Below are 24,817 nucleotides of genomic sequence, written 5' to 3' on the forward strand. Positions count from 1 at the left end.
TTATCTTTCAGAATTTCCAGCTCAGATTTATTATACATTTGAAAATTTATGCCTAGCTGTCTGCATCTTATCAGGTAGCCTTGTAGTTAGAAGTTGGGAGGGAAGGATCCTGAAAAGACAAAAGCTAGCTTCTCATTTTTTTCTTCAACTGAGAGACTCCTGTACCAAAAGTTGCCTGACTTCAACTTGCTATCAGAACTTGCAAATTGTCCAGCCCTTGGCCTGCAACTGAAACTTAATTCACATACATAAATCAGCAAAACTCCGAAAACACCCAGATGACAGATATTCTGATAGAGAACTCTTACGCTGCTGTTTTTCAGAACTGAAGCATGTGGACCAAAGTGGTTTGCCCATCAGTTCTTATACCTTATCATGCAATAATGAAAGACAAGATGAAGTCTATGCAGGGTGTGCTAAGATACATACTTTGCACCCATCTCTTTTCCCAGACATTAGTCCAGCACAAAACATCCGAGCTGTGATAATCTCATATGTGGAATGACATAACGTTTGGTCAATAATTTCTACCTCCGCTTTCTGAAGAACTGCTGCACCTTCATCATCTGGAAAACAAGTTGAAAGAAGGATGACTCAACAGAGCTTAGCAGTTTACTCATATATTGAAAGGCAGAACAATTAAGTCTTCAGAAAATATCCACACATACTTTTGGCCTCCAAGTTATTCCAGATTCCAAACAACTAATTGCAACAGCACAGAAAACCTCTTATGTATTAGGCATTTATGTAATGTGATCTTGGTCCTTTGGCCACACCAGATACAACGGCATAATCACTAGGGTTGGATAAAAAGCTTTTTCTAACGTCTTTTGCAAAATGTCTCAATATTTCTTAATTTATTGTCTTTTTACTTTTAAAAGGAAGCAAGTTTTTGCAAAGGTATTTGGATCATCACAAGACAGATTTGCAATTAGTGCAGATGTCTCTGAGGGGGCTAGATCCAAAATTAAAAGTATGAATCAGAGTTACAGAATGCAAATTGCTCTTTTGGCAGCATAAAAAACTTGGACATATCTCAAATTTGTCCCTCTCTGTCTGAAAATTTTGCTAAAATGACTCTTTTCTGTAAAATACATACTTCTGGAAAACCAAAATTAAACTGAATTGTCCCCTTCCTTTCAATTCAACAGCTCTAATAATATCACGAGGTGATCCTCTTAAAATATGGATAGCCAAGGAAACTTCACCAACACATTCAAATATGCAAATCATAGAATCATAGAATGTGCCAGGTTGGAAAGGACCTCTAAAGATCATCCAGTCCAACCCCCCTGCAGTGAGCAGGGACGATGTTACCAGATCAGGTTGGTCAGAGCCCCATCAATCCTGACCTTGAATGTCTCCAAGGATGAGGCCTCCACAACCTCACTGGGCAACCTTTTCCAGGGTTTCATCACCCTCATAGTGAAGAGCTTTCTCCTAATATCCAATCTAAATCTACCCTGCACTAGTTTAAAACCATTATCCCATGTCCTATCGCTAATGCACCCTTGTAAACAGTCCCTTCCCATCTTTCTTGTAAGCCTCCTTCAGGTACTGGAACACCACTATAAGGTCTCCCCAGAGCCTTCTCTTCTCCAGGCTGAACAACCCCAACTCTCTCAGCCCGTAATGCTTGTTTATATCACGAAACTTTGTTTCAGAATCTGATAAAGCTGGAATGTAATAAAGGATACTTTAAAAATACTTAAAAGACTGGTTTGGCAATCACAGAATCATAGAACGGTTTGGGTTGGGAAGGACCTTAAAGATCACCCAGTTCCACCCCCCCTGCCATAAGAAGAGACACCTCCCACTAGATCATGTTGCTCAAAGCCCTGTCCAACCTGGCCTTGAACACTTCCAGGGATGGGGCACCCAAAAATTCCCTGGGCCTGTGCCAGTGTCTCACCACCCTCAACCAAATTATATAAACAATTTCCTCTTTTCCCAAATATACAATTTTATACAATTTGAGGGTTTTCCCAGAAAGGGAAAAAGAGTGCAACAGGAAAAAGAAATCTCTTTTTTCTTTTTAAGGCATCACATTTATCTTTTCAATTGCATGGGTGACTAACCAGCAACATATCACACATCTGTACCACCATCTTTTCCTGGTAACATGATTCACAATCATATATTCTCTCACAGCTATTTATATAGAGGGTAAATGTAATTTGGCAGGTGATAATTCTGGCTGTGAACATCAAGTCAAAGTGCTGGAGGCTCACTACCTGTTGCTGCCTCGTGCTGTGCATTTGCCTCTCCTACTTTCCACCAAGAGCAGGGGGATGGTCAGGCTGGCACGGTGATGGCAGCCCTGAGAGGGCAGGTGAGACCTGTTTGTGAAGACAAACCACCTGGGCTAGGCCCATGCTGGCAGATCTGGGGTTTGGCACAGTGGCAGTTACATGATTTACGTCAAGGGAAGCCATCACACCTACTGTTACACTGCAAGGGCTTTAGGAAAGTAGCCACAAGAAGGGCAGAAAGTTCCAGCATTAGCACCAGGGAAGAGGCAGCTCAGGACAAGGTGGTGGAAAGGCCAGGGCTACCCCTGCCATGAAGAAGCCTGCCATTACAGGAGTGACCATTTTATCAGTGGGATGGCCATTTTGTCAAGCTGCACCCCAAGAGCAGAGCTATCACCTCACTGCTGGGGTCAGCAATACAGGGCTGTTCAGCCCACAGAGGCTGAACACTGAAGGAGGAATACATAGCAGTTCTGTCTTTCTGTAGCAAGTAGCAAAGGGTCCATTTAGGCACGTTGACACATCTCCAAGAATAACAAAGGGGAAAAACAGTATCATGTTATTTCAGAATAAGTGTAGCTTCCTGCAAGTATTAGCTAACAACACAAGCATGCAGGACTTTCAGATCCACAGGACTAGCAGCCAATTTTCATGAGCACATGAAGGTATGTGCACACAGGAACCTACTTCCATAGGATAGTAAATTCAGAACATATAGATTTTCTACACATCTCAGCCATGGAACAAAAGCAGGTGTCTTGCACACAACCCCCCAGCTGGGAAGTCTGCTGTTCACGCTCAACTGAAGCTATAAAACTCACCTGCTTCCTGCTTTTGGCCCCAACCTGTTATCCAACACTTGTCACCTCTGCGGACTTTGTGCGAAAAGGGCGGCATGCAGATGGGCTGGATGACATGGCTCATTGTGTCTGGCCATGGCTTGCTCAGCTGCAGCAGTGCAATGTCATAGTCATAGTTCCTGCTGTTGTAGTATTCATGGACGATGATGCGTCTCACTGCAGATACAAACTTTGCACGGCCTTGCGTTTGCATTCCTAGATGAGCACGCCATGCTCTGGGGTCAGCCAGCCTGGTTGGGAGCAAATAAGGAAGCCATCTCTTCAAGAAGTACCCCAAAATAGCCCCTGCCAGCAGAGCAGGCAAAAGATGAGGGCACATCCTTGCCTCAGTGAGGTTCAAACTCTGGGAGCTAAAGGGGATACTAGCAACTAGCTTGGAACAAAGTTAGGGGAAAGACTGCTTACTTGCTCCCTTGGAAGCAGTGAGCTGCAGACACGAGCCATTCTTTCGATATCACTGATGCCCCGCAGTAAGCAGCTCCCACAAAATGGAGGCTGACCTGCCAGGGCCATTCACCTTCCTCAGTGTTCGTGCCACCTACAATCCGAGAGATGGGATTGCTGGTCTTGCTGCTGCCACAACCTGCAATTTTTAATATTTCAGGTTATAATCCCCATCCCCGGTGCTTTCCTTTAATAAGAGTGCTTCCCACATAGGGCACAAAAGAATCTTGCACTTTGAAATGTTTTGAAATCTCTTTCCTTGCCCTGTTCTAATCAGAAAACTTCTCTATTTGTCTACTCTATTCCTGAAACAAGAGGTGACTCCATTAAAAAAGGCACTGGCCTGGGAAATAGAAGTTTATTTCCTAGTTCTGTTGCAGAAATTTGCCTCTAAATATTTCTTCTATCAGAAATGTCAGAATATCCATTGATTTAATAAACATCAAAATGAATATATAAAAATAGACAACTCTCATGTCTTTTTAACATGTTCAGCCCTGAACTGAAAGGAGTCCCTCAGGAGGGAAGGAAGTTCAGCATCATCAGGACACTTATTTCTTGCCAAAACAGTGGGAAAGATTTAAGAAAAATATTTATAGTAGCAGCCACATATGTGGAGCTTGGTCATTTATTCAGAAACAAAGTGGTCCAATCATTAATTTGCATGGAAACAACTAAAAGTCTGAAAATGTTGTATATTACTAACTTACAGGTGGAGAAGTCATTACTCAGCACAAAAAGCTGCACATTGTAACTGTGAAAAGCAAGGGAGAAAAACTCCTCTGTAGGGCCTCGTGTCCATCCCTAGTGCATGCACATAAAGCCTCATCTCAGGACTTTTAGTCCCACACACAGGTGTCAGCATTTCTGGGCACCTTCCAGCACTCAAACAGCGAGGCAAAAACATTAATGTTTCCAAACACAAGTAAACATACAGCTAGTCTTTTAAGATGTCTTACTGGATCCAAAGCAGGTGCTGGCAGATTTGACATACAGGTAGCATGCCAGAAACAACTGAAGGCTACACAAAATACCTGAGAATATTCAGTTTAAGCTGCTAATCCTAACTCCACTTTTATTGCTGCTGCAGTAACAATCACCTGTTCACTTTACAAACTGCAAAGATCATGCAGAGGTTACACGAAGAAGATTTAAGACTAGAACCTAGCTTGATACTATGAAATACTGGGGTCTTCACTATCCAGAAGAAGTGAAAGTTTGTGTTTTTAATGTCACTGCAGCTGCATCACTCCTGAAGTCCAAAGACAATTTGACTCCAACAGAAGTACCTGACACTACTGCAGGCAACAAAAATGCTGCCTTACCAGCTAGCCAAGTTTACTCTACAACTAACCCTGCTTCTCTGCTCTTTAACATAGCTACAATAAGCATTACAGCTGGCTGAGTCTCCCCCTAACAGTAAGCTCACTCTCCCACAAGAACTTTGGAAATTCTGCAACCAGACCTGAAGTAAACTGATAGCTGATCATTACTCTACTATCACTGAGAGGATGCAATAAAAACTCAATACCCACTGCATGAGTTGTACTCACTCCAAAACAAGAAGAAATAAAAGGCTTTATTGTGTAAAAAGTTCAAAGTTCAAAACGTTGAACATTTGGGAGAGACTTACTGCAGCTGCTTTCATCGCTTCCATCAATACAGTCCACAGTCCCATCACACTTTGCGTTTTGTTTCCTAATGCAAATGTTATTCCTGCACTTAAATGTGTAGTTGGTGCAAGGAATACCTGAAACAGTTGTAGGGGGGGAAAATATGTGTCAGCTTAACACATGAAGACGTGTCCGCAGAGATAAGAGATTCACAGATGTATGAAAAGATGGGAATGGACAAAGCAAAAGACCATTTTGGCTGGAATGGCTTAAACCAGTCTTTATGTGGAATAAACTATTCAAGGAGAACTGTGTCTATACTATGGCTTGCATCAGGCTGTCCGAGTCTTTGAACAAGGTTTTCCTCCCATCCTTTCCCATAGCACTAATGAATATGGATACAGTAGCAAAAATGTAGCTGTGGAGCAAGTGTTAGGCTAGGAAAAAAACAGTCCAGTACATGGGAAAGAAGTCCTTAATTTTTCAACATTAAATATAAAATGAAAGATACTAGAAAAAGTATTCTTACTAATTGTATTCAGTTAAACTGCAGCTCCAACCTTGGCACTTTCCTATTTCCCTGTGCCTCGCAATAAACGAGCAATAAACTGAATCTATTTTTCTCATCAACACACAGAAGTATCCTGTAACCATTTACAAAGACTGACTTGTCAAGCAGGTCAAAACCCATTATTTTTCATTTAAAAGGTTACTTGCAGAGCTTTCCAATTTCAGTCCCTTTCATATGTCATGGTGTCCATTTATTCTAAGAAGTTAAAGAAATAGCTAACTCAAAACTTTCATGTGTCTAATGCTAAATTTATATCTTCCACAGCATTTTAAACATGTTAACTGCTGAACTCCTGAAAACTGCTCCAAAGAAACTATAATTTTTATAGCTATTTCACAGATGGTAAAACAGATCCAGGAAATAATTTGCACAGATTGTGCTTTAAAGAGGTAAATCTGAGATTCAAGCTTTAAATCCCCAGATCCCCATCCTGCACCCAGAGTATTTAATTCTTCTGCCAGTATTTTGCTGAAACAGATGATCATGAGCTAATCATGAGAAACAGTTTTAAATCAATAATGGCTTGTTTATAAGCATATCAGAAAAATGAACAGAGTTATATAGACTGAGTTAGATTTGATAGTGCTTCTTAACTATTCGAATATTACATCCAGTATTCAAGTTTGGATTGGATAGATGATAGAATAAAATTAATCAAGAGAGTAGCCTTACTGTGGGTGCAGTTCTGCTCATCTTTTCCATGCTCACAATCATTTACTCCATTGCAGACAAGCAGGTTATCCTGTACTGTGAAGCTGGAGTTACAGTTCCACTTGGGGACAACTTTAAAGACATAAGTCAAATCAGCTACAGAAGCATGCTTGTAACGCTAACACCACCACTCTGACTATGCCCAGGTACCACTTTCATAGCTTCCCTGCACACTAGAAGGCTAAGTATGAGCGCCACATCATGCATGGAGAAAATAAAGCACAAAGGAGTTCAGTGACCTATCCCAGTTCACACGTGGAGTGGCCCAAGCTCTAACCCTCTTTCACCATGAACATTTATTATCACTCTCATCTGCTTTATGCACCATAGTTTGTCATCCTCCAGGAAAATAGAACTAATCTCAAAATAGAACAGAACTTTGTAATTACCAGCATTTATTACATGAGGGAAAACTAAAATATAGTTTATTACAGCTATTTTTGCACATCTAACCTCTTTCCTCCTGATTTCCAGTGCCATACATTCTTTGTTCCTAGTTTTGTTCCTTGCTAATTAACCATGAATGAAGCACTCAAGAGACTGACTGATACCCTATACTTGGAGATACAAAAGAAGCTGGAAATTTCTTTTCTCACCCCCTAAAAGTAGATTCACCTTATTTTAGCTGCCTTCTAAGACCAGAGAATACATTCATTGGGTTTTCCATTTAAGATCTCTATTAAGTGAATACAAACCACAAAAAAGTTCATCGCTCTCATCGAAGCAGTTGTTTATCCCATCACAGCGCTGCATCTGGTGGATGCATAATCCAGAAGAACACTTAAAATGTCCGGGTGGACATGCTAGAGGTAAATGAAAATGAAAACAACTTAAAAGTTTCCTTTTCCCAAATGTTGCCAGCTCATTACAATTTACAGTCACTAAGCTGTTCCAAGGAATGATGATCCAAATGTTGATCTAAATTTAGTGGTCTGTATGCATTGCCAGCACTTAAATTGTGTTCAGATGTTGAAAACTGGGATTTAAAAAAAGAACAAAAAACATCTCTAAAGTTTCAGTTCAGCTGTTACTGCAATATGTACTGCAGGCTCTGCACTGGGACTGGACCAAATCAGCCAGTGTTTTAAGGTGTAACACAAGACAGCTTAGAATGCCATTTTCTTTTAAAGGACAATTTCACTTTCAGCAACCAAAATCATCAGAACTTTGCAACTGAGGTGACTTAAGAATTACACGTTTTCCTTTTAAAATAAAATAATGAAGTTATCTTTTTACATACTCCACATATATGCATTGCATAAAATTGCTCTAATGTGAGACGTGACTATGACTAGAAACCATTGCTTCTCTACCACTTTAACAACATGAATATTTAAGACCAACACAGGGGTAAAAAGGTATCAGTGAACAGTTGTCTGTTTCAGGACTTGAAAAAACTCACAGTGGTAGACCGTTTTATCAAGTTTTTGAGATGTTTTTCAGCTCAGATTTCTACTTACACACAGAGTATTTAAACTGATGGAAACACTGGAATAAGCAGCTGGTTGTTTGGTACTCTCTACTCATGATTTGGAAGTCTTTGTAGAAATAGAAACATTGCAACAGAATAGCAGACTTCAACTGACTGCACCATGGCCATAGCCACGCAGGGAGCTTTAAGGACTGTGCAGAAGAAAGCAGACTGCGTACATACAGGAAACCAGAGCACCCTGCACATGGCCACAAACCTTAGCTGCATAGCCTTGAGGAGCTAGAAAAAACTCTTTGTTTGCTAGTCACTTGATTTAGTAAGATTAGAAAAGTTAAAACAAAACAAAACATAAAGAACTTCCTGTGTAAACCTAATTAAGTCCTTCTGGGCCTGAAAAGCACTGCTTCACAGGTCTGAAATGCAAAGATGGGTCGAAAAATATAAAATCCATCTTACGCTGGCTGATGTTATAGCTGCCATATTCCACCAGAAGTGGCTTTTTTTACACCCGCATCCCTGCCATATTCCACCAGAAGTGGCTTCTCTGACACCGTCGAACTGCACTGAAGCTCGATGTTGACTGCAGAACTCGCAACATGGAAGACTGTTTGGTGATCAACATAGTAACCGCAGTACCTAAAAGGGGTCAGTGGAGTTCCAGAGCAGCCTTCACATCAAAATTGCCTTACACACAATTTAGATGTCAACATTGCCGAAATTCAGCAACATGATCAGCTGCCATACTTCAATTAAAAACCAAAATATGGAACAGTACCCAAATTCCCCAGAATGTTGGTCGTGATCCATCATGACCACAAAGCAGAATGTTTAGCCAGAAAGTCTAGAGGAACAAAGATGTAATGAAGAAGTTTATTAAGACAAACACAGATACTTTTATCACCACTTCCGATATCTATTTTCAAAAGATTTGGATTTTCAGGAAGACTTAACCAAGTTTGGTTGAAGAGAAAATGTCAGCACAATGGAGAGCAAATTTAGGTGCTCTGATTTTTAAGGACCGCCCCTAAAAAAAGCCCACAAAGCATTGGGATAAAATTGGTCCAACTACTTTGGAGGCAGAGTGGCATAGATTTAGGGAAACTGAAAATATTTCTGAGTAGTCACTCAGCCTTCATCCACCATTAACATTCTGGAATTTTACCTTTCAAAGTCATGTCTTCAAATAACTAGTCTAGATTTTAAAAAAATAAAAATAAATCCCTTAGGTGCACATCTACTTTAAGCTGCCACTTTGGCAAAGAACTTCCAGAGATTTCTGCCTAGGTGTCATTCAACTCAGAGAAACTCAAATGATCCCTGATGCCAGGAAACATTTAATGCATCCATTGCTAATACATTTCTATTGACCCTTCCATCAAAGACATTGCAACTGGTATTAGAAGCTACTCTAGCTGCAAAACAAAACAAAAACCAAACCAACAACTCCCCCTAAAAAAAAAAAAAATCAAACCAAACCAAAAAACACCAAACAACTTGTTATCAGAGGAAGGTTGCTGCATGGTGCTTTAAAAATTGAAGACAGTTTTAGATGTAGTAAAACAGTGAACATTGACAGTACAGGTTGTTCTAGAAGTAGAAATGAGGACCCTCTCCTCTGTTCCACTAAACACCTGGCTTTAAGATTCCTGTGAAGAAAAGTACTTATCAGTCTAAATAGATTTAAGAACAGAAGAGGCTATATTGACTCTTAGCCCATTTGGCACACACAGTTGCTTGTCAGCCATACCATGTCACATGCTGCAGTTAGAATTAACTTGAAGAACATGAAAATGGATTATTGTATTGTTAAATGGACTAATGGACTATTATCCAGAAGTTAATATTTCCTTTGTTTATTTTGGCAACACCAGGCATTGCACCAGGGCTGGTCTTCATGTTAATAAAGGCAGGGAAATAGGGCAGTGATTTCCATGCAGATAGATGTTGTCTGGTGTCCTGTGCACCCTGCTGAAGCATGCGACAGGGAATAGTCACGCTTATCTACATATGTTTCCATATGTGCTTTGTTTCACCCAATGAAAATGAAACATCTTTTTAGCAGATCTAGGAGGTTCTGTTCCAGCAATGTGAAAAATAAATGAACAAAACCATTTTTTAAAATAGACTACTCTTATACACCCTGAAAGCAGATGTAAGAAAAGATAAAAAAAAAAGAAGTTAATTTTAGAGCTTTCCACTATAGTAAAGTTAACTGTCAAAAAAAAAAAAATCTATTAGGGCTAAGAGTGAAGATTTCCTGCTAAAGAAAGTCTTCTTCTCACTCCTTTTAGAGTCTCTGTCATCAGTGTTTCCAACCTAAAACAGCCTGCCAGTGTGCCTAGCAAAACACCACCTAACCATCTGATTCCCCTCAGCCTACATTTCTCCTTCTGTCAATGACTTAGGCAACTTCCTTCCAATCAACCTTAGCAACATTTTAAAAAAAAAAAAAAATCAAATTGCAGACTGCATTGATCACTTCTCAGCCATATAAAACAACCTCATGTCACCAGAAGTAGAGGAAGCTCCTGCCCTTCTGTGGAAGAGCTGAGACAGCTACATCAAGGAAGCTGTCTTCTGTACACAGTGAGAAATGCCATATGCCTGTGGGATTTGTAAGACAGAGCTACAGATCCTTGGGAGCCTTCTACTGGTGTTTTACTGGCCATTTCTCTGGGTCCAGGGAAAAGAAGGCTGCAAGGCACCACCTGTGCCTCTGTGCCATTGCTACAGAGAGAAACTAATTAAGAGGATCCTGTCCCATGGAGTGCGATACCTTTTTCAGGGCATGAGTAGATACATATGTCCTGTAGCAGAAACAATGGGATGTTGCACTAACAGCTTTAAGAAAAGTAAAACATGGGCAAACTCTTTATTCACATAAACCTCTAATAGTCTGCTCACACAGATCTGTTGATATTTCTGCCTACGAAAATTTCATCAAAAGCAATTAATCAGCTTTAACTCCTCTGATTAGAGAAACATTCACATATCCACTGGAAAAAAAAAGTGAGAAAGAACTGCATGGTTGTGTTCAGTACCTCGGGTAGAGTTTTCTCTAGAGGTCTGAAGGAACTTTATCTGCACTATCTTCATGGTAGCAGTCTTTTTATTTATCAAGATCAGTCTCCTGAAGCTTCTTAACCCTTCTGGCCTAAGATAACAGAATATGGATGCTCTAAGCTGCAATTGCAGAAAGCTGAAAAGGTGAGGTTCCCCACACCATTTCATTAACCATTAAAATGGGGGGGGGGGGGCTTTCAAATATAAAAATATTTACTGCTTTAAATCATTTTTTTCCATGGAAAGTAGACATAGAGCAGAAATTCGTAGAGCAGAAATTCGTAGAAGTTCAAAAGCCTTCTTTTCAGTGAAAAAGATGCTTTCAAAGGAAAAGTTGTCTTGATCTTCTTATATCATCAACTTGCAACAGAAATCAGGAGCAAGTGTTCTTGTGTGGCACTTCAAAAGTAACCCCAAGTGCATTTCTAAGGCTCATACTCTGACATTTGATTCTGTGGAATGTATAATTGGTAGGCTTATTTAAAAGCTGCTTTCATAAAGAAAGTCTTTACAATAGGAATATATCATCATTTTTTCCCTCCAGATTTAGCCTTCATTTGATTCATATCTCAGCCATCCCTTATATCTCAAATCTTTCCAATTGTGTCATAAAAAGAACATCAAAAAACCCCACAAATACACCAAATGCTCTCTGTTTTGGCTCGTTTATTTATGTGCCCATCTAGTCAGCGATCAGTTCCCATCAAGGAACAATTTTATTATCTTCAGACAAACGGAATTTTCTCTATATAAGTACAACATGGTATCAAAGAATAGAGGAAGTTTCCTCTCTTTGCTGTAATTCTTTTAGTTACACTCTTAAAAGCTTGGCTGACGTCACTAAGTTTCAGCAGTGAGTTCAGAAATTCAGTTTCAACTCTGCTCTTACTAGGACTTCCTTTTGAACAAAGTTTAAAAAACAATAACATAAAAAATTCCAGCATCCTAAACCAAACCTTGCCTCATGATCCACTGATTGAAAGATGACTTTAAAAAACTGAGGCAAAAATGGGTGGACAGTGTGTATGGGAAAGCAGCAGTATTTTAATTTAAAAAATGGCAGCAATATTTTAATTAAAAACACTTAACATAGGGGTATCTTGGCAGCCAATTTGTACAGTTTCTCTTTCGAGAGCCATTGACTGTAATACAGAAGCAGTTTCTCTTCTATTCCAAATAATCTCATTGTAATAGCTTTCACTGAGAAGCTAATTAGGTTTGGTGTCCTCGTGAGCAATCGTAGAATCAAGTTACACTTAAAAGGGTTTTAACAGATCTTGTTCAATGATCTCAGAAAACCCAGAATTATTTTAGGGTTCAGAGAACTTATGCCTTCACCCAACTCTTCCCGTTTCTTTCTTTCCAGATAGCACCAAATGCTCTTGCTTTCATCTTTCTGGTTACTTTTCAGTTGATTTATTTTTATACTTATATATATTTTACAAAGATTCAGTTACATCATCAGCCAAAGTGAAATAATGATAAGAGACACCAGTGAAGTATCTCTATCTTTGTGGAAACTCTCCGAGTGAGCTGCAATAGAGATGGGAAGGTTTATTTTGGTACTCTTTGCTAAACAACCCATGCAGAAGTACTTACATGTGTTCATTAATTTTCCACCATCCTCGCTCACAGCCTTTAATATTCTTCTCACTGATGCTATAGTTATGAAACTTCAGAGCTATACCAAGGCTCTTCTGTGGAGTCTGTTGTGAGCAAGAAAGACAGTGCAAGCAGTCTTCTTTTTCTTTTCATGAGCATAGCACAAGGACGTCTTTAGACTCAGCAATTACGGTGCTTGGCAATGCCACACTCACTCAGGGAGCTGTGCTGACTTCGCCAGCCCAACAGCCAGCACTTGAGACGCCAGCCAGCTATTCAGCCATGACTAAGAGCAAGGGTTGGCAAAGCCCCACCACAGCTGCAGGCTTTCTCCCCTTCTAGTCAACAGTGCTTTCATCTCCAAAAAGCCACTGGCCAGAGAAAGCTGCTTTTGTATCAAGATCAAAGCACACGAACACATCCAAATGTACTTGTGTAGGGACACACAGCCCCAGCAGATAGTTAGCTAAGATACTGCACTGAATACCTGTACCACCTTTGAAATGCTAGGAACTATTTCTACCACAGTATCATAGTCTTCTGCTGGCACCTGCTCAGCCAACCATTCTTTAGGATTTTACAGCCCAGCAATATCATGAGGGTTCATAATACTTAGAGCATCCTTTATTAAAAGGAAGAGAACCTTTTTGCAATATGAAGCAATGTTCCTTTAAAAACAAGGGCTGGTTCAGGACAAGAAGTCAGAAAAATCCAATTTATTAAGTGTAACAAAATAGACTGAGAAGAGATATCAGAGAAGTGACAGTAATAACTAGGTTAGAAGATACTTTTATATGCATATTTTTCAAAATTTCCTGGGGTGGAAAGAGAGGAATTAAAAAGAGTAAAGTCTTAAATTCTCTGCAGTGAAGCAATTCTGCAGGCTAAACATCAAAACTTACCTCAGCTCTTCACCTTTATAATAGGACAGCTTAGGAACTATGTTCTCTTCATTAAGAATATGCACACAAGTAAAAAAAAAAAAAAAAAGGAGAAGTAGCAACACAGCTAGCTATTCAGCTGCAACATTTCTATGAGCTGCCACATCTGTATGGATGTAGATTACTCCCTAGACAACTGTTATGCTATACTTACATGCCCAAAACATGCAACAGTGCCTAAGAAAGAGATTTGTGTTACCTGGAAGTTCCATGCACAAAGGCATTTTGGAGGATAATAGCTCGGGTAATAGGGACTTGTGATTCTCCCTTCATAGCCAATTTTCTCTTTTGTCACTATTGCTTTTCCACATCCTAGGGAAAAAAAGGAGGCAGAAGTTGGTAAACTTTCATATATTTCCAGAAAAACTATTCAGTGAGTGAAGCATCCACATTTATCAGAAGTATTCCAACTGCAAAAGAGGGTAGCTTAGGAATTATATTTATGTGGGTTAAAGTTGTACAAAGATACCCTTCCCAATGATGCAGACAGACAGACAAGCGATGTAAAAATCTAGAAATGCTTGCTGGGCTCTGCAGGACCAGTAGAAACCATTGTGGAGTTTTACACCAGTTATTTCACTGAAGGCAGTTCTGCAAACAAGTTTTCCTGAACAGTGTTGCACATCAGTACATCCACACTGCAGTGGTACATGAGGATCTCTAGTCTTAAAAAACAGCCAGTTAGAAGAGAAATGGATGTGCTAGTATAATCAGCCTCCTGGAAGCAAAAAACTTTCTTTTTATGACTGCCCAATGGATTCAGCGAATTCATTAAAAACAAAACACACATACACACACAAAACCCCCAACCAAATAAAAAAAAAAATAAATAACTAAAACACCCAAAGAAAAGCTGTCCTTTGATATAAACCAACCAGTGAATAGACCTAAATTTAAAATTAAATATGTTGGAGAATTCATCATATGCTTTTATGATATTTTAATGCTTAATTATTCTCACCATGGAAAGTACGCAGCACTTTTTTGAGCTTGAATTTCCTTGCATTAGATTGCGTTAGATTTTTCTTCTTGTGCTACTAGCATGATGTTCCTAGTACTATTTGTGATTACGATATAACCACTTCTTAAAGCTTAAAGCAATAAAAAGCAGATTATTAAGTTGACACTCAAACCTAAGTGACTTCTTTATGTTAACGAGGCAGCAGAGACTGATAGAGAATGCAGGCAGAGCTACCGAAGTTCATTTTCTGAAAGTTTTCAGTGCTGAATTCTTTTGACCTTTAGTATCACCACTGAGCCCCAAAACCAGGAAAGACCAAAGCAGTGCTACACCTGGAATAACAACTCCATCTACTGGCACTTCGCTGTCCTGACCAAGAGAATTCAGTCAGTGCTGCTTTCAATCTTCTACCTTCATATTTCATTTAAGAACAGATAATCCGCACAGATTAAATTACTCAAGTAGGAAGGCAGACACTTCATAATGCAGAGCAGATGGAGGAGGGAGATAGGCAAGCAGAAAAAAAAAGAAACTGAGATACAAATTTGCAAGAAATCATTTATCCAGAGTCAGGAACATGACAGCCACTTTGGGCTCTTAGATTGAAACATTAAAATAAGCATATTTCCAAACACAGAACAAACCTACTTTCTTGTGTAATGACTTCAAAATAGCCATGAAATTCCTTCTGTTCCTTTATTTGTGCTGCCTTAAACATTACCAGCATGAGATTATTTGTGGACACAAGTGACACCAATGAATCGGCTGGTTCGCAAGCTCTGAGGGGGAAGAAAAGAGGGTACATACCTAAGCAATTGACAGAAAAACCCCAGCCAAACGAAAAAACCCAACACATTGCTCTCATTCCATGCATAAATTTTCTACTGATGCAGAGTTTACATACTTCAAAACCTAGTAAAAACTCTATGCTCTTAAACTCAGAAGTACCTGTTACAAGGCCAATCAGAAATCCAGTATTGGAAAGTCACTTCTTACCAAAAAAAAAAAAAAGAAAAAAAAGAAAAAAAAAAGAAGTTGCAAACATGAAAAGGAGGAGGAATGGTTAGCTCTAGCAGATAATACTGATTCTGACTTTCAGTATTCACTGAGTTGGGGAGTGGGAAAGACAAGGAATTTCTGATTCAAAGAATAACTTAAGAGTCTGAGCCAATCAGCTGGTCTTATTTAAAAAAAAAAATTACTTTCCATATGCATTGTCTAGCAGACATCTTCAGACCTCTGCAGAAACTAACAAATAAGTGAACACCGTCTGCTGTTTTACAGACTAGCCAGTGACTGATTCAGACTACTAGAGGACAGCTGTCTAAGAGAACTGAAAAGCCAGTGCTCTTTTTTTGAGGCTTTTACACCCACTGGCAGGCCAGACAAAAGGATTTCAGGAGCTGAAACACTGAGCTCTGTCTACTTAGTGGAGGTGCTATCCTCACCCTTGAGTCTTATAGAGCTCTGTGGAATTAGTTACCAGAAATTTCAAACAAAAATTCCCTAAACAAGCATACTGGATCATTAAAGAAAAAAAAGTAATAGTTTACATGCCTCAACCCATCAGAGCTTCAACTCTAGATTTTAATAACCCTCTAAACCACATAGAGCAGCTAAAAAAAGCACTGAACTGGTGACTGGCAGTAAGCATCCAAAAAATCATGAGACTTAGTTTTAGAACTTCATACTTCACATGAAGAGCACTGACCCTCACATGGAAGTTTGCTTAGAGGAGGAAATTCTGACATTTTTTATTTTAGTAAGTGTCCATTTCCTGATAAGAAACAGAAAATTCCACCCAGTAATATGTGAACTTCTCATAGTTCCATACCTAGGTGAAGATGCACTCCAGTTGAAGAATAAAGAAGAATCTGATGAATATTTTACTGTTTCTATTATTAACAATATAAATTGTTCTACTTTTGAAAGGAAAAAAAGATATTTTGCCAAGTGTTATGTGCATAATGCATGAAGATCAGAATACTTTTAACAAAACAAACCAAAACTCACCAAAAACGCAGACGATAAATCTACAGAAAAACACCACCAACTGGCTGTCAATGAATTCTCAAAGAAAATTTTTACTCACCGATATAGTATCTTATGTTTGATTGGCATCAGAGAGTCATAAATGGTTAGCGAGTCAGTGATGCAGTTATCTGCTTCAATCTGAAGGGATACTATTGAAAGACGAATAAGATGGCCCACTGATGCAATCAGCTTAAAATAGCAGATCGTTCCCCCTGAGGTAGCATGGATATCCAGAGGAAAGTGCTCATGGAGATGATCAGCATACAGATCATACATGCAATTTGTTCCTGTGGAAATGTCACATTTTTAACAATGAATGCTCACTCTGAAATGGTTAAATCCACATGGCATAATAATAAAATAAAATTAAAAAAACCCAAACAACTAAAAATTGTTTTAAACTAAAGCAACATATGAAAGCATATCTAAATGTGAAAACAGAGTAGGTTGTGCCACTCACTGTTTTCATCTTAGTTACAAGTCTGTAGTCATGGAAAAGTCTATTCCTAAAACTACAGACAAACAATGCTGTAAATAAGCCCTTGCAGTGTATTTGCACTAAAGCACTGTCATTTTGTACAAGTATTTGCAGTTAACAGAGTGCTTAGAGTCCCCAGAGGATAAACTACTTAAATAATTGTTTACTGGAAAATGTTCATCTATTGTAAAGGCATAAGATGACTGCTCGTTCCTACAGATATTAGGATATTTATAATAAATAATAAAAAATAATCCAGCTATGTGTTTGTATTACTCTGGTGTTTTTAGATTATTGTTCAAATGTCCAGATTCTCGATGTTTTAATGTGAAATAAGGTATAAGTGCTACCACTAAATTCAGATTCACCAATTCTTTGAGTTTGGAAGGCATACTAGGACTTTTCTTGTTAAACATCATGCTCAAAGCAGGATCAAAATAAATTCAGACCAGCACTGTCAAGTCTTGAAAACTTTTGCAGCATTAGAAGTCACTGTTCCACCATTGGAAGTACTGTGAAATATAAACAATACAGCCTAGCCTACACAACACTTCTAAATAAAAACCAAAAAACCAGAACAGACCAAAAAAAGTTGTGTCATAATTTAGATAAGAATAACAAGAAAATTACCCTACTTGCATTCAATTTTCCAATCGAACTGAAACAATTGTGACTTTCAAGTCAAATATATAGAGGTCTTTATTTCAGTGCAATATGGCAGCTCACAGTCAGCAAAAAGCTTAGGGATTTTTTTGTTTGGTCATATCTAAAACTCCTAACATAGCTCTGCAAAAGGTGAGAAGGAGGAAAAATGCAAATTAGAGAGAATAAGATCCAAAGTAAATATTTGCATTAATTTCCACCTATTAAAAAGACAAGTCTCTAAAATAGTTATTGTCATGGAAAACCATTTAGAGCACTGTGAAAGCTTGCTGTTTATATGTTGACTCAAATTAAATGTTGGCCCTTGACCAGTAGATAATCAAGACAGGAAGCGGTAGGCTTTGTCTGACTTCCACATCTAATTTACAGTCTTGGAACTAATGCTATGAATGTCTATGAACAATTTGTAAGGGTCACATACTGTTCAACTGAGTTACAGTTATAGCTATTTAAAGCTTTGGCTGAGCCATTGTTATATGTTCTTCCTCATTGTTCTTATCTCTTCCCAATAACATTCTTTTTTTAATAATAGTTATTTATGCTTGTTTACTCAACAAAGCCAGCTTTGATCATAATCTTTGGAGTTGTGCGACTACCATTATTTCTATTAGGTAGTGAATAATTTGATGAGCTCACTGCTGGTGAGGAGCACAGTGCAGAGATTTCAGAGCTAGTTGTGAAACTAGAAGTAATGGAAGCATGTCAGTTTGAAAGCAAAGCTGGATACAGTCTTTATTCAAACAGACCCTGCATAGCCAGATACTATGGCAATGCAAGTCACTCACATCAGCTAAATCTCTACAAGTCCCTTCTCCAACACATTCTGCAATAAATCTGCACTCCGGTGCTGTGCCTGAGCTAATTACTAGGTGCATCTTTATGCCAAAGTAAATACATTGCTCTCAAAATACAATCAGGTGACGCACCTTCCTTGTATGCTGCCACACTGTATTCCTAAGTACTAAGTAGGCACATTTATGGTACTCCAACTGATGAAATTGCACGAGTATAAAACTTTCTGAACTCCTATAGCAATCCATGTTGTTGCTTCCCTACAACTTCATTGCATGCCAGCACCACACTTCTCATAGATACCAGTTGCCACCTGTGGTTGACTACACTGTAAATCTCTGAAAGGCATCTAGAAGATGGCAAGTCATCCTTCTCCCTTTGTGTGAAAGATACCATTAAGTCCTAAACAAGCCTTAGAATCAATATTTGTGTTGCACTGTTCTTATTTTCTTCTTCTTTAGGGAATGCACTCTGCAATAAATTGAAACATAAGATCTGACTGTACTAATTCCTTTGCCCTGGAACACTGAACTGGAAGATGAAATCTCTATACATATAAGCATCAACACACAAAATTCTTTTATGTATTTAAATTCACTTAAGGAGATCTGATAAAGGCTGATACTGTTATGCATTGCAGTTTAAGTCAGGAAAGGTTTTGAGCAAGTGAATGCTGTAACAAACTTGACCTGAATTTTGAGAAATTGTGGGCTGATATCAGTCTAAGCATTGCTAACTATGGCCCAGGGTCTGTGACCCAAAGTCTACCTGTGGACAGCAGTACCACGAGATCCTGACCTGTCTGCTCCGACAAACGTAATTGCTGAATTCTGAGAAAGAATGTAAACTAAAACCTTGCAAGATAACAGACGTTGAAATCACAGATAGAAAAGTAATTGTTGAAACAGTACAAGTTAACATCTCGAAAAAGACAAATACAGACATGGAAAGGTATACAGCCCTTAAAAAAATTAAAGGGTGCAACTTCGCAAGATGAAAAGTAAGCCTGTATCAAAGAACAAGGAAGGCCAACACTTCCCTACCTTACTGACAACTGCTGGCCCAGAAGAGACTTAGCAGGTGTCTGCATCAAAGATAACTAGCATACTATTGCTTAGCCTAGTAACACATGCTAATGAAGATAGATGCACTGTACTTTTAAACTGCTTGTAAGGTCTCTGCACGCTGCTAAAGAACCCTGCTGGGAGGCTTACAACATGTAATCAAGCAGATGTGTAAGTACTGTGTCCCATAACCCTGGCAAAACTCAACTGCTTAGAACAATTTCTGTTAGGGAGATCATTCAAAAGAAAAACTCAACATTAATCTTGGAGAAGAGGGATTAAAGGAGGATAAAGGGTGGACAAAAAGATTGTTATTGTTTACCACAAAAGCCAATAGATGTATTTAAATTCAGTACTGCCCAGTTTAGAAAAGTTTAAAAGTTTATTTTCTTTAACACAGAGTGAATAGCAAAAAACTAAACCGAGTTTATTTCCTACCATGCCAACAGGTACACCTAAAAAATCCACCAGTCAGATTAAAGGCAGCTAGTTTCTATATTTGTCACATGCAAGACTCCTGGTCAGTCTTATAGTGTCTCAGGACATATATGTCAAGGCTGAATTTCACCCCCTTTCATTAAAACCAAAGAGTATCTTTAAGGCCAAAACATGAACTAAAAACTTTGTTCTCCACCTCTCCTCAACCAGGAAGCTGCCAAAACAGTGAATTACCTGTTCCTGTTGTTGACCAATAATCTGACCGAAGACCTGCTGCACAGAAAAAGAGTTGTGTGAATCTTCTCATTTGCCCAAAATACGGAATTTCAGGTTTTAATTCAGTCACGCTTCTTTAATCGTAACACTAAACACACAGAACAAAACAGCTATCTCAACAAAAAAGGCTGCCCAAGTCCCCTTCATTTCTGCAAATTCTGCAAGCAGCTTTGGAGGTATCATGTCCCCAGACATCTTAGCGCCTGAGGCAAGAAGAGACTGCATGATAATTAAGCAGTCAAATTTAATTGAAGGACTGAGACAGAGGTACCCAGGAGGTCATTTCCTCACCCTTGGCCACAGTCTCTCTCAGCTTTCAGGTAGACAGAATTGTTCAAATGAAGCTTGTTCTTTCCTTTGTTCAGAGAGCTGAAAATCATACAACATTTTGTAGCTAATTACATTAAACAGATACTTGAATCTTACATTGCTAATTTCTTCCCTAGGCAGGAATGGTTTCCCCAGGCAGGAGTTGTTTAATGAATGGGCAGCTTTATAATCCATTTCTTAATATTTAGTAAAGGGGTGACAAGAATCTAATTTTCACTGGAATGAAAGTCTGATCTATGTGGGAACTGCATCTTATTTTAAAGTCACAGATTAATCCAAATCTGAGCTGGCTACAAGGTGTCAGGCTTAGCTCCTGAATTGGAACATAAGCACTTTAAGTAAAGGAAGTTTTACAATCCATGTTCACAGGGATACTTGGTACCTTGAGTTGACCTCAGTTCTGGTTTCAATTTTCCTTTTCTTTTTTCCTCTAATAGTTTCAGTATTAGAAGCTAAAGATGTTGGAGAAATATTTTGGTTTATTTCTAGAAGTTGCTACTACAAGATAAAAATGTATGCTTAACGAGGTGTTTCCTCAAGGATACAGGTATGTGCTAATACTAACCACTTAGTACAATGGAGTCCATGTCTACTGCAAGGCCCTGAAGACTTCCCACCGAGGTCCGGTTAATGACACTTGTCTGAATGGAATCCTTTAAAATGGCAGCCACACAATCCTCACACAGCACTTGGCCTTTCGCCTGCGGTACCACAAATACGATCCAGAAGTGAATGAGGAGGCCTCCATTGTTGTTGTTACTGAAACAAAAAAGGTCCTACAGATTACCATCATGTTGAAAGTTTTCTGAAGACTAGACTCTCAGCATAAGCTTCTGAAGTACAAATTTAGAAGAGCATGGCTTATTTCAGTCTTGCCTTGTTGCTTTGACACACTGAATGCTTTTTCTCTCCTGAAAGAAAAAAAAAAGTCTAAAATGCCAAAACAGACTCCTTGCACCCATTGATCTTCACTGGATTGGCTTCTTGAGGGCTCCTGACTTTTGAGATCTATGGAAATCATCACTTGAATTAGAGCTGGATTATCTCCTAAAGATTATTGGATTGCAATTGCTAATCACAGAATCACAGAACGTTACGGATTGGAAGGGACCTCAAAAGATCATCTAATCTTCTAGTGTTAATTGCATACATAATATTAGAATACATGTACTTTATAACAGTGTAGGGATTTACCCCTTCTGTCAGCAGAGAACAGTTTTATACCAATAACATGACTTATAAAATATGTGCAACTTGGGCAATAATACAGAGTTCTGCTCTAATAGCATGTTTAAGTTTTTAAACTTCTGTGTGAGCTATCAGGTAAAGCATCACCCAGTCTCTTTAGGGATATTATTTCTGTTTAGCTTATATTCCTGGAAGACAAGGAACTGCTTACATGACTGCAGTTTGCCCTTACTTTTGTGAAACAAATTGGTATTTTGCTATCATTAAAAAGGCACAGCAAAGAAATTAAATCATAACCACTAAAAATATGTTTCTTTTGTGAGCTTATTACTTTATATACTCCTCAGAAGAAATACAATTATATTAATCACTTTTACCTGACTTCTGAAACTGTGGACTGCTTATAAAATTTGGAGAAAGAGGAGGTTGTGTAGACCAAGTTCATCTGAAAGAGAAAGTATTAAGCCAATGAATGTTTACCATTTCTGAAAATTAGCCATACCTAGAGATGCTATATGTCTCGGCTTCCCTAGGAATATCTATTTTCCCCCAAGAACATGCAATCTGGACACATTTCCAGACATACAGCAACCAAGTTAGGCAGAGCAGCAGACATGAACAGACCAGCTCTGCAATGTACCTGTAACAAGTCTAATACTCCCAGAAAATATCAAATCTTCTGCCTATGGCTCACTGATGTGTACAGCAATGCTCTTTCCAAGTAAATGATTTTTGAAAAGAGTGGAAATTCTTTGCCCAGCAAATCCCAAGCACAGTGGGCTTCTCTATCCTGATGCTGAAACTTAGCGTCAGTCTTCAAGAAATAAGCAGGTACTCATACTATCTGTGTGCTGGTACCAAGGTGCAGTAAACAGCACATATCAGAGCTCTTTCCACAGAATCACAGAAAGACTGAAATTGGAAGAGGTCTCTGGAGAGCAACTAGTCCAGGCCCTCTGCTCAAGGCAGGATCAACTACACCAGGTTGCTCAGGTTGCGTCCAGTTGAAAGTCTCCAGGAATGGAGACTTCACAGCCTCTCTGGATAACCTGCTCCAGTGTTTGAGCACCTTCACACTTAAACAAGATTTTTTCTGAAGTTTATGTGGAATTTCCTTGCATTTAAATTCAGTTTGTGTCTATTTTTTTCACTGATGGCTTAGTATCAACATATTTCTTTCCAGTACACAGTATAATATATGTGAAGAAGGAAAAACTCTGCTCATTTCATGCTGTGGGACTGTGATGATAATCAGTGTGATGATAACCTTCCTTCCTTTTGTCCAAAGAGGCACACTTCTAAAGCCACAAGGTGGCATGTACCTCAAACTCTTCAGACCTCATCCTGCTGCTTAATGGTTAAAATAAATACCCAAAGGACTGTAACATGGACTAGTTTGAAGAAAAGGCTATAAAATTCACATTAATATTAGTCCCTAACTTTTAGTAGAAGTCTGAACAGGAAGCTTAAAGGGCTTAAATAAAATGAGTGGAGCTCAATCGTCCTCCAGGTTAAGCTACGAGAGATTTTATTTATTACTGATACTATCAAAAAGGAGCCTATCTTGAGAGGTTCTTCCACTATTACTCTGGGGGTCTCTGGAACAGGAGTCATGGACAAAAGAGGTTCAAGGAGAAAAATAAACCAAAAACCTCACAACCCTGCTAACAATTTTAGTCAACAGCCACGTCTCCAAGAAGTGCAGTTGGAGCAATGTAAAATCCGTCACTGAGTTCAGGCAAAGTTTACAGACAAAAAGGTAACTTCTACATTAGATCGGCAGTTCACGCCTGCTGTCACCTCTCTCCACTGTGTGTGACAACAGCAGGATGCTCTGGAACAAGAGCAAGACAGGGCTCACAGAAGGTTAGAACTGCCCCATAGAGAGTGGAGGAAGGACATGTCCTGTGCTGAGTGTCTGTCACCCCTGCCTGAAAGTACTTCAGTTGTTAACATGCAGGACTAGGAAAATGGGACTGTCTGCTTTCAAGTTTTTTTGTGATCCAGCTTTTGGGGACAGGGAAGAGCTGGAAAACTAACATGAGTTCATACTGTAAGATGACAAAAACTTAGCAATTATTACAAAATCTCTTGGTTCCATCTGACATCATCACCATCATTATTATTATTATTGTTTGTTTAGCAGTTTTCTTACTATTGCTTGTTTCTTTATGTGGACAGTGCTGCATTTCCTGCCATTGATTTCCTCCTTATACTCCCTCTTCTTTAAAGTCAAATTCCCACTCAACTCTTCCCACTCCAGAGCAGCCTTAACTGCCTACAACACAGCACTATTTCTGCTTTGACTGATGCAATGTGTTTGGGAAGAAGAATAGTCTTTAGAATACCTGGCATCAGAAGGAAATGTAAATGTAAATATGTTTGAGAACCCTAGGGTAATCATAGATGCTCTAAGGCAGAAGACTGGCAGCAGATACCAATTTAAATGCAAAAGACTTCATCCGTTTAGTGTCTCAAAAGTGGCAATTAAGTTCTGAAGGGCTTGTGTAGAGTTCTATTCATAGACTCTGATTTGCAGGGAAAAATACGTAAAACTTTTAGTAAATGCAGAATTCAAACAGACCTTTTCAAAACTCAGTTTGTGATTAACAAACTGAAAGCTCTCAGTTCCTTCTTGCCTCCAGATAGCCAGTGGGAAGGGGGGGAAGCAAGCAGAACACCACAGCAGACTCAAAGGCACCTGAAAGTTGCACCTCTTGTTCACAGCTCTGGTGTTTTTGCTAACCAAGCAGCGCACTCATCTTACCACATGCTGCACATTCTGTGCCACGGAGAGGAATTCTTTCGACTCTTTCTGCCTGTATTCTGGGAGAAACTCTATGTTGGCAACACGAAACAATCCAACAAAATACAGTACGTCTTTGTTTTCTGCCTGAACTGCAAGAAACAAAGAAGATAGTTAGCTTCCAATGTTCAATTTTTTCTTAATAGCAAGAGATTTTTTTCTGATTAAATTCTAAACCAGATTAATGAATTCAGCCTTGCAGTGGAAAGGACTACCAAATGAATACTATGTTTTCACAGACAAACTGTGCTAGATAAGTACCACAATATGAAAGTTAGTTGAGCACCTGTTCCCTACA

At 38.9% G+C, this 24,817-nt stretch overlaps 1 protein-coding gene across 1 annotated transcript in view; it reads right to left on the reverse strand.

The window, feature by feature from the left end:
• Positions 1-429: 429 nt before the first annotated feature.
• Positions 430-24,817, reverse strand: part of TMPRSS7 (transmembrane protease, serine 7) — a gene marked incomplete at its 3' end in the record, with an annotated part of 29,654 nt that continues 5,266 nt past the window's right edge. Inside the window, 16 exon segments of the mRNA XM_010190124.1 lie at positions 430-566; positions 3,074-3,342; positions 3,518-3,695; positions 5,190-5,306; positions 6,413-6,523; positions 7,147-7,254; positions 8,340-8,379; positions 8,414-8,519; positions 12,546-12,652; positions 13,689-13,801; positions 15,099-15,229; positions 16,543-16,771; positions 20,154-20,192; positions 21,091-21,284; positions 22,091-22,158; positions 24,481-24,611. Of these exon segments, the coding sequence (XP_010188426.1) occupies positions 430-566; positions 3,074-3,342; positions 3,518-3,695; positions 5,190-5,306; positions 6,413-6,523; positions 7,147-7,254; positions 8,340-8,379; positions 8,414-8,519; positions 12,546-12,652; positions 13,689-13,801; positions 15,099-15,229; positions 16,543-16,771; positions 20,154-20,192; positions 21,091-21,284; positions 22,091-22,158; positions 24,481-24,611 (2,078 nt within the window).

The sequence above is a fragment of the Mesitornis unicolor genome, unplaced genomic scaffold, assembly GCF_000695765.1.
Source record: "Mesitornis unicolor isolate BGI_N332 unplaced genomic scaffold, ASM69576v1 scaffold24268, whole genome shotgun sequence".
Lineage (NCBI taxonomy): Eukaryota > Metazoa > Chordata > Aves > Mesitornithiformes > Mesitornithidae > Mesitornis > Mesitornis unicolor.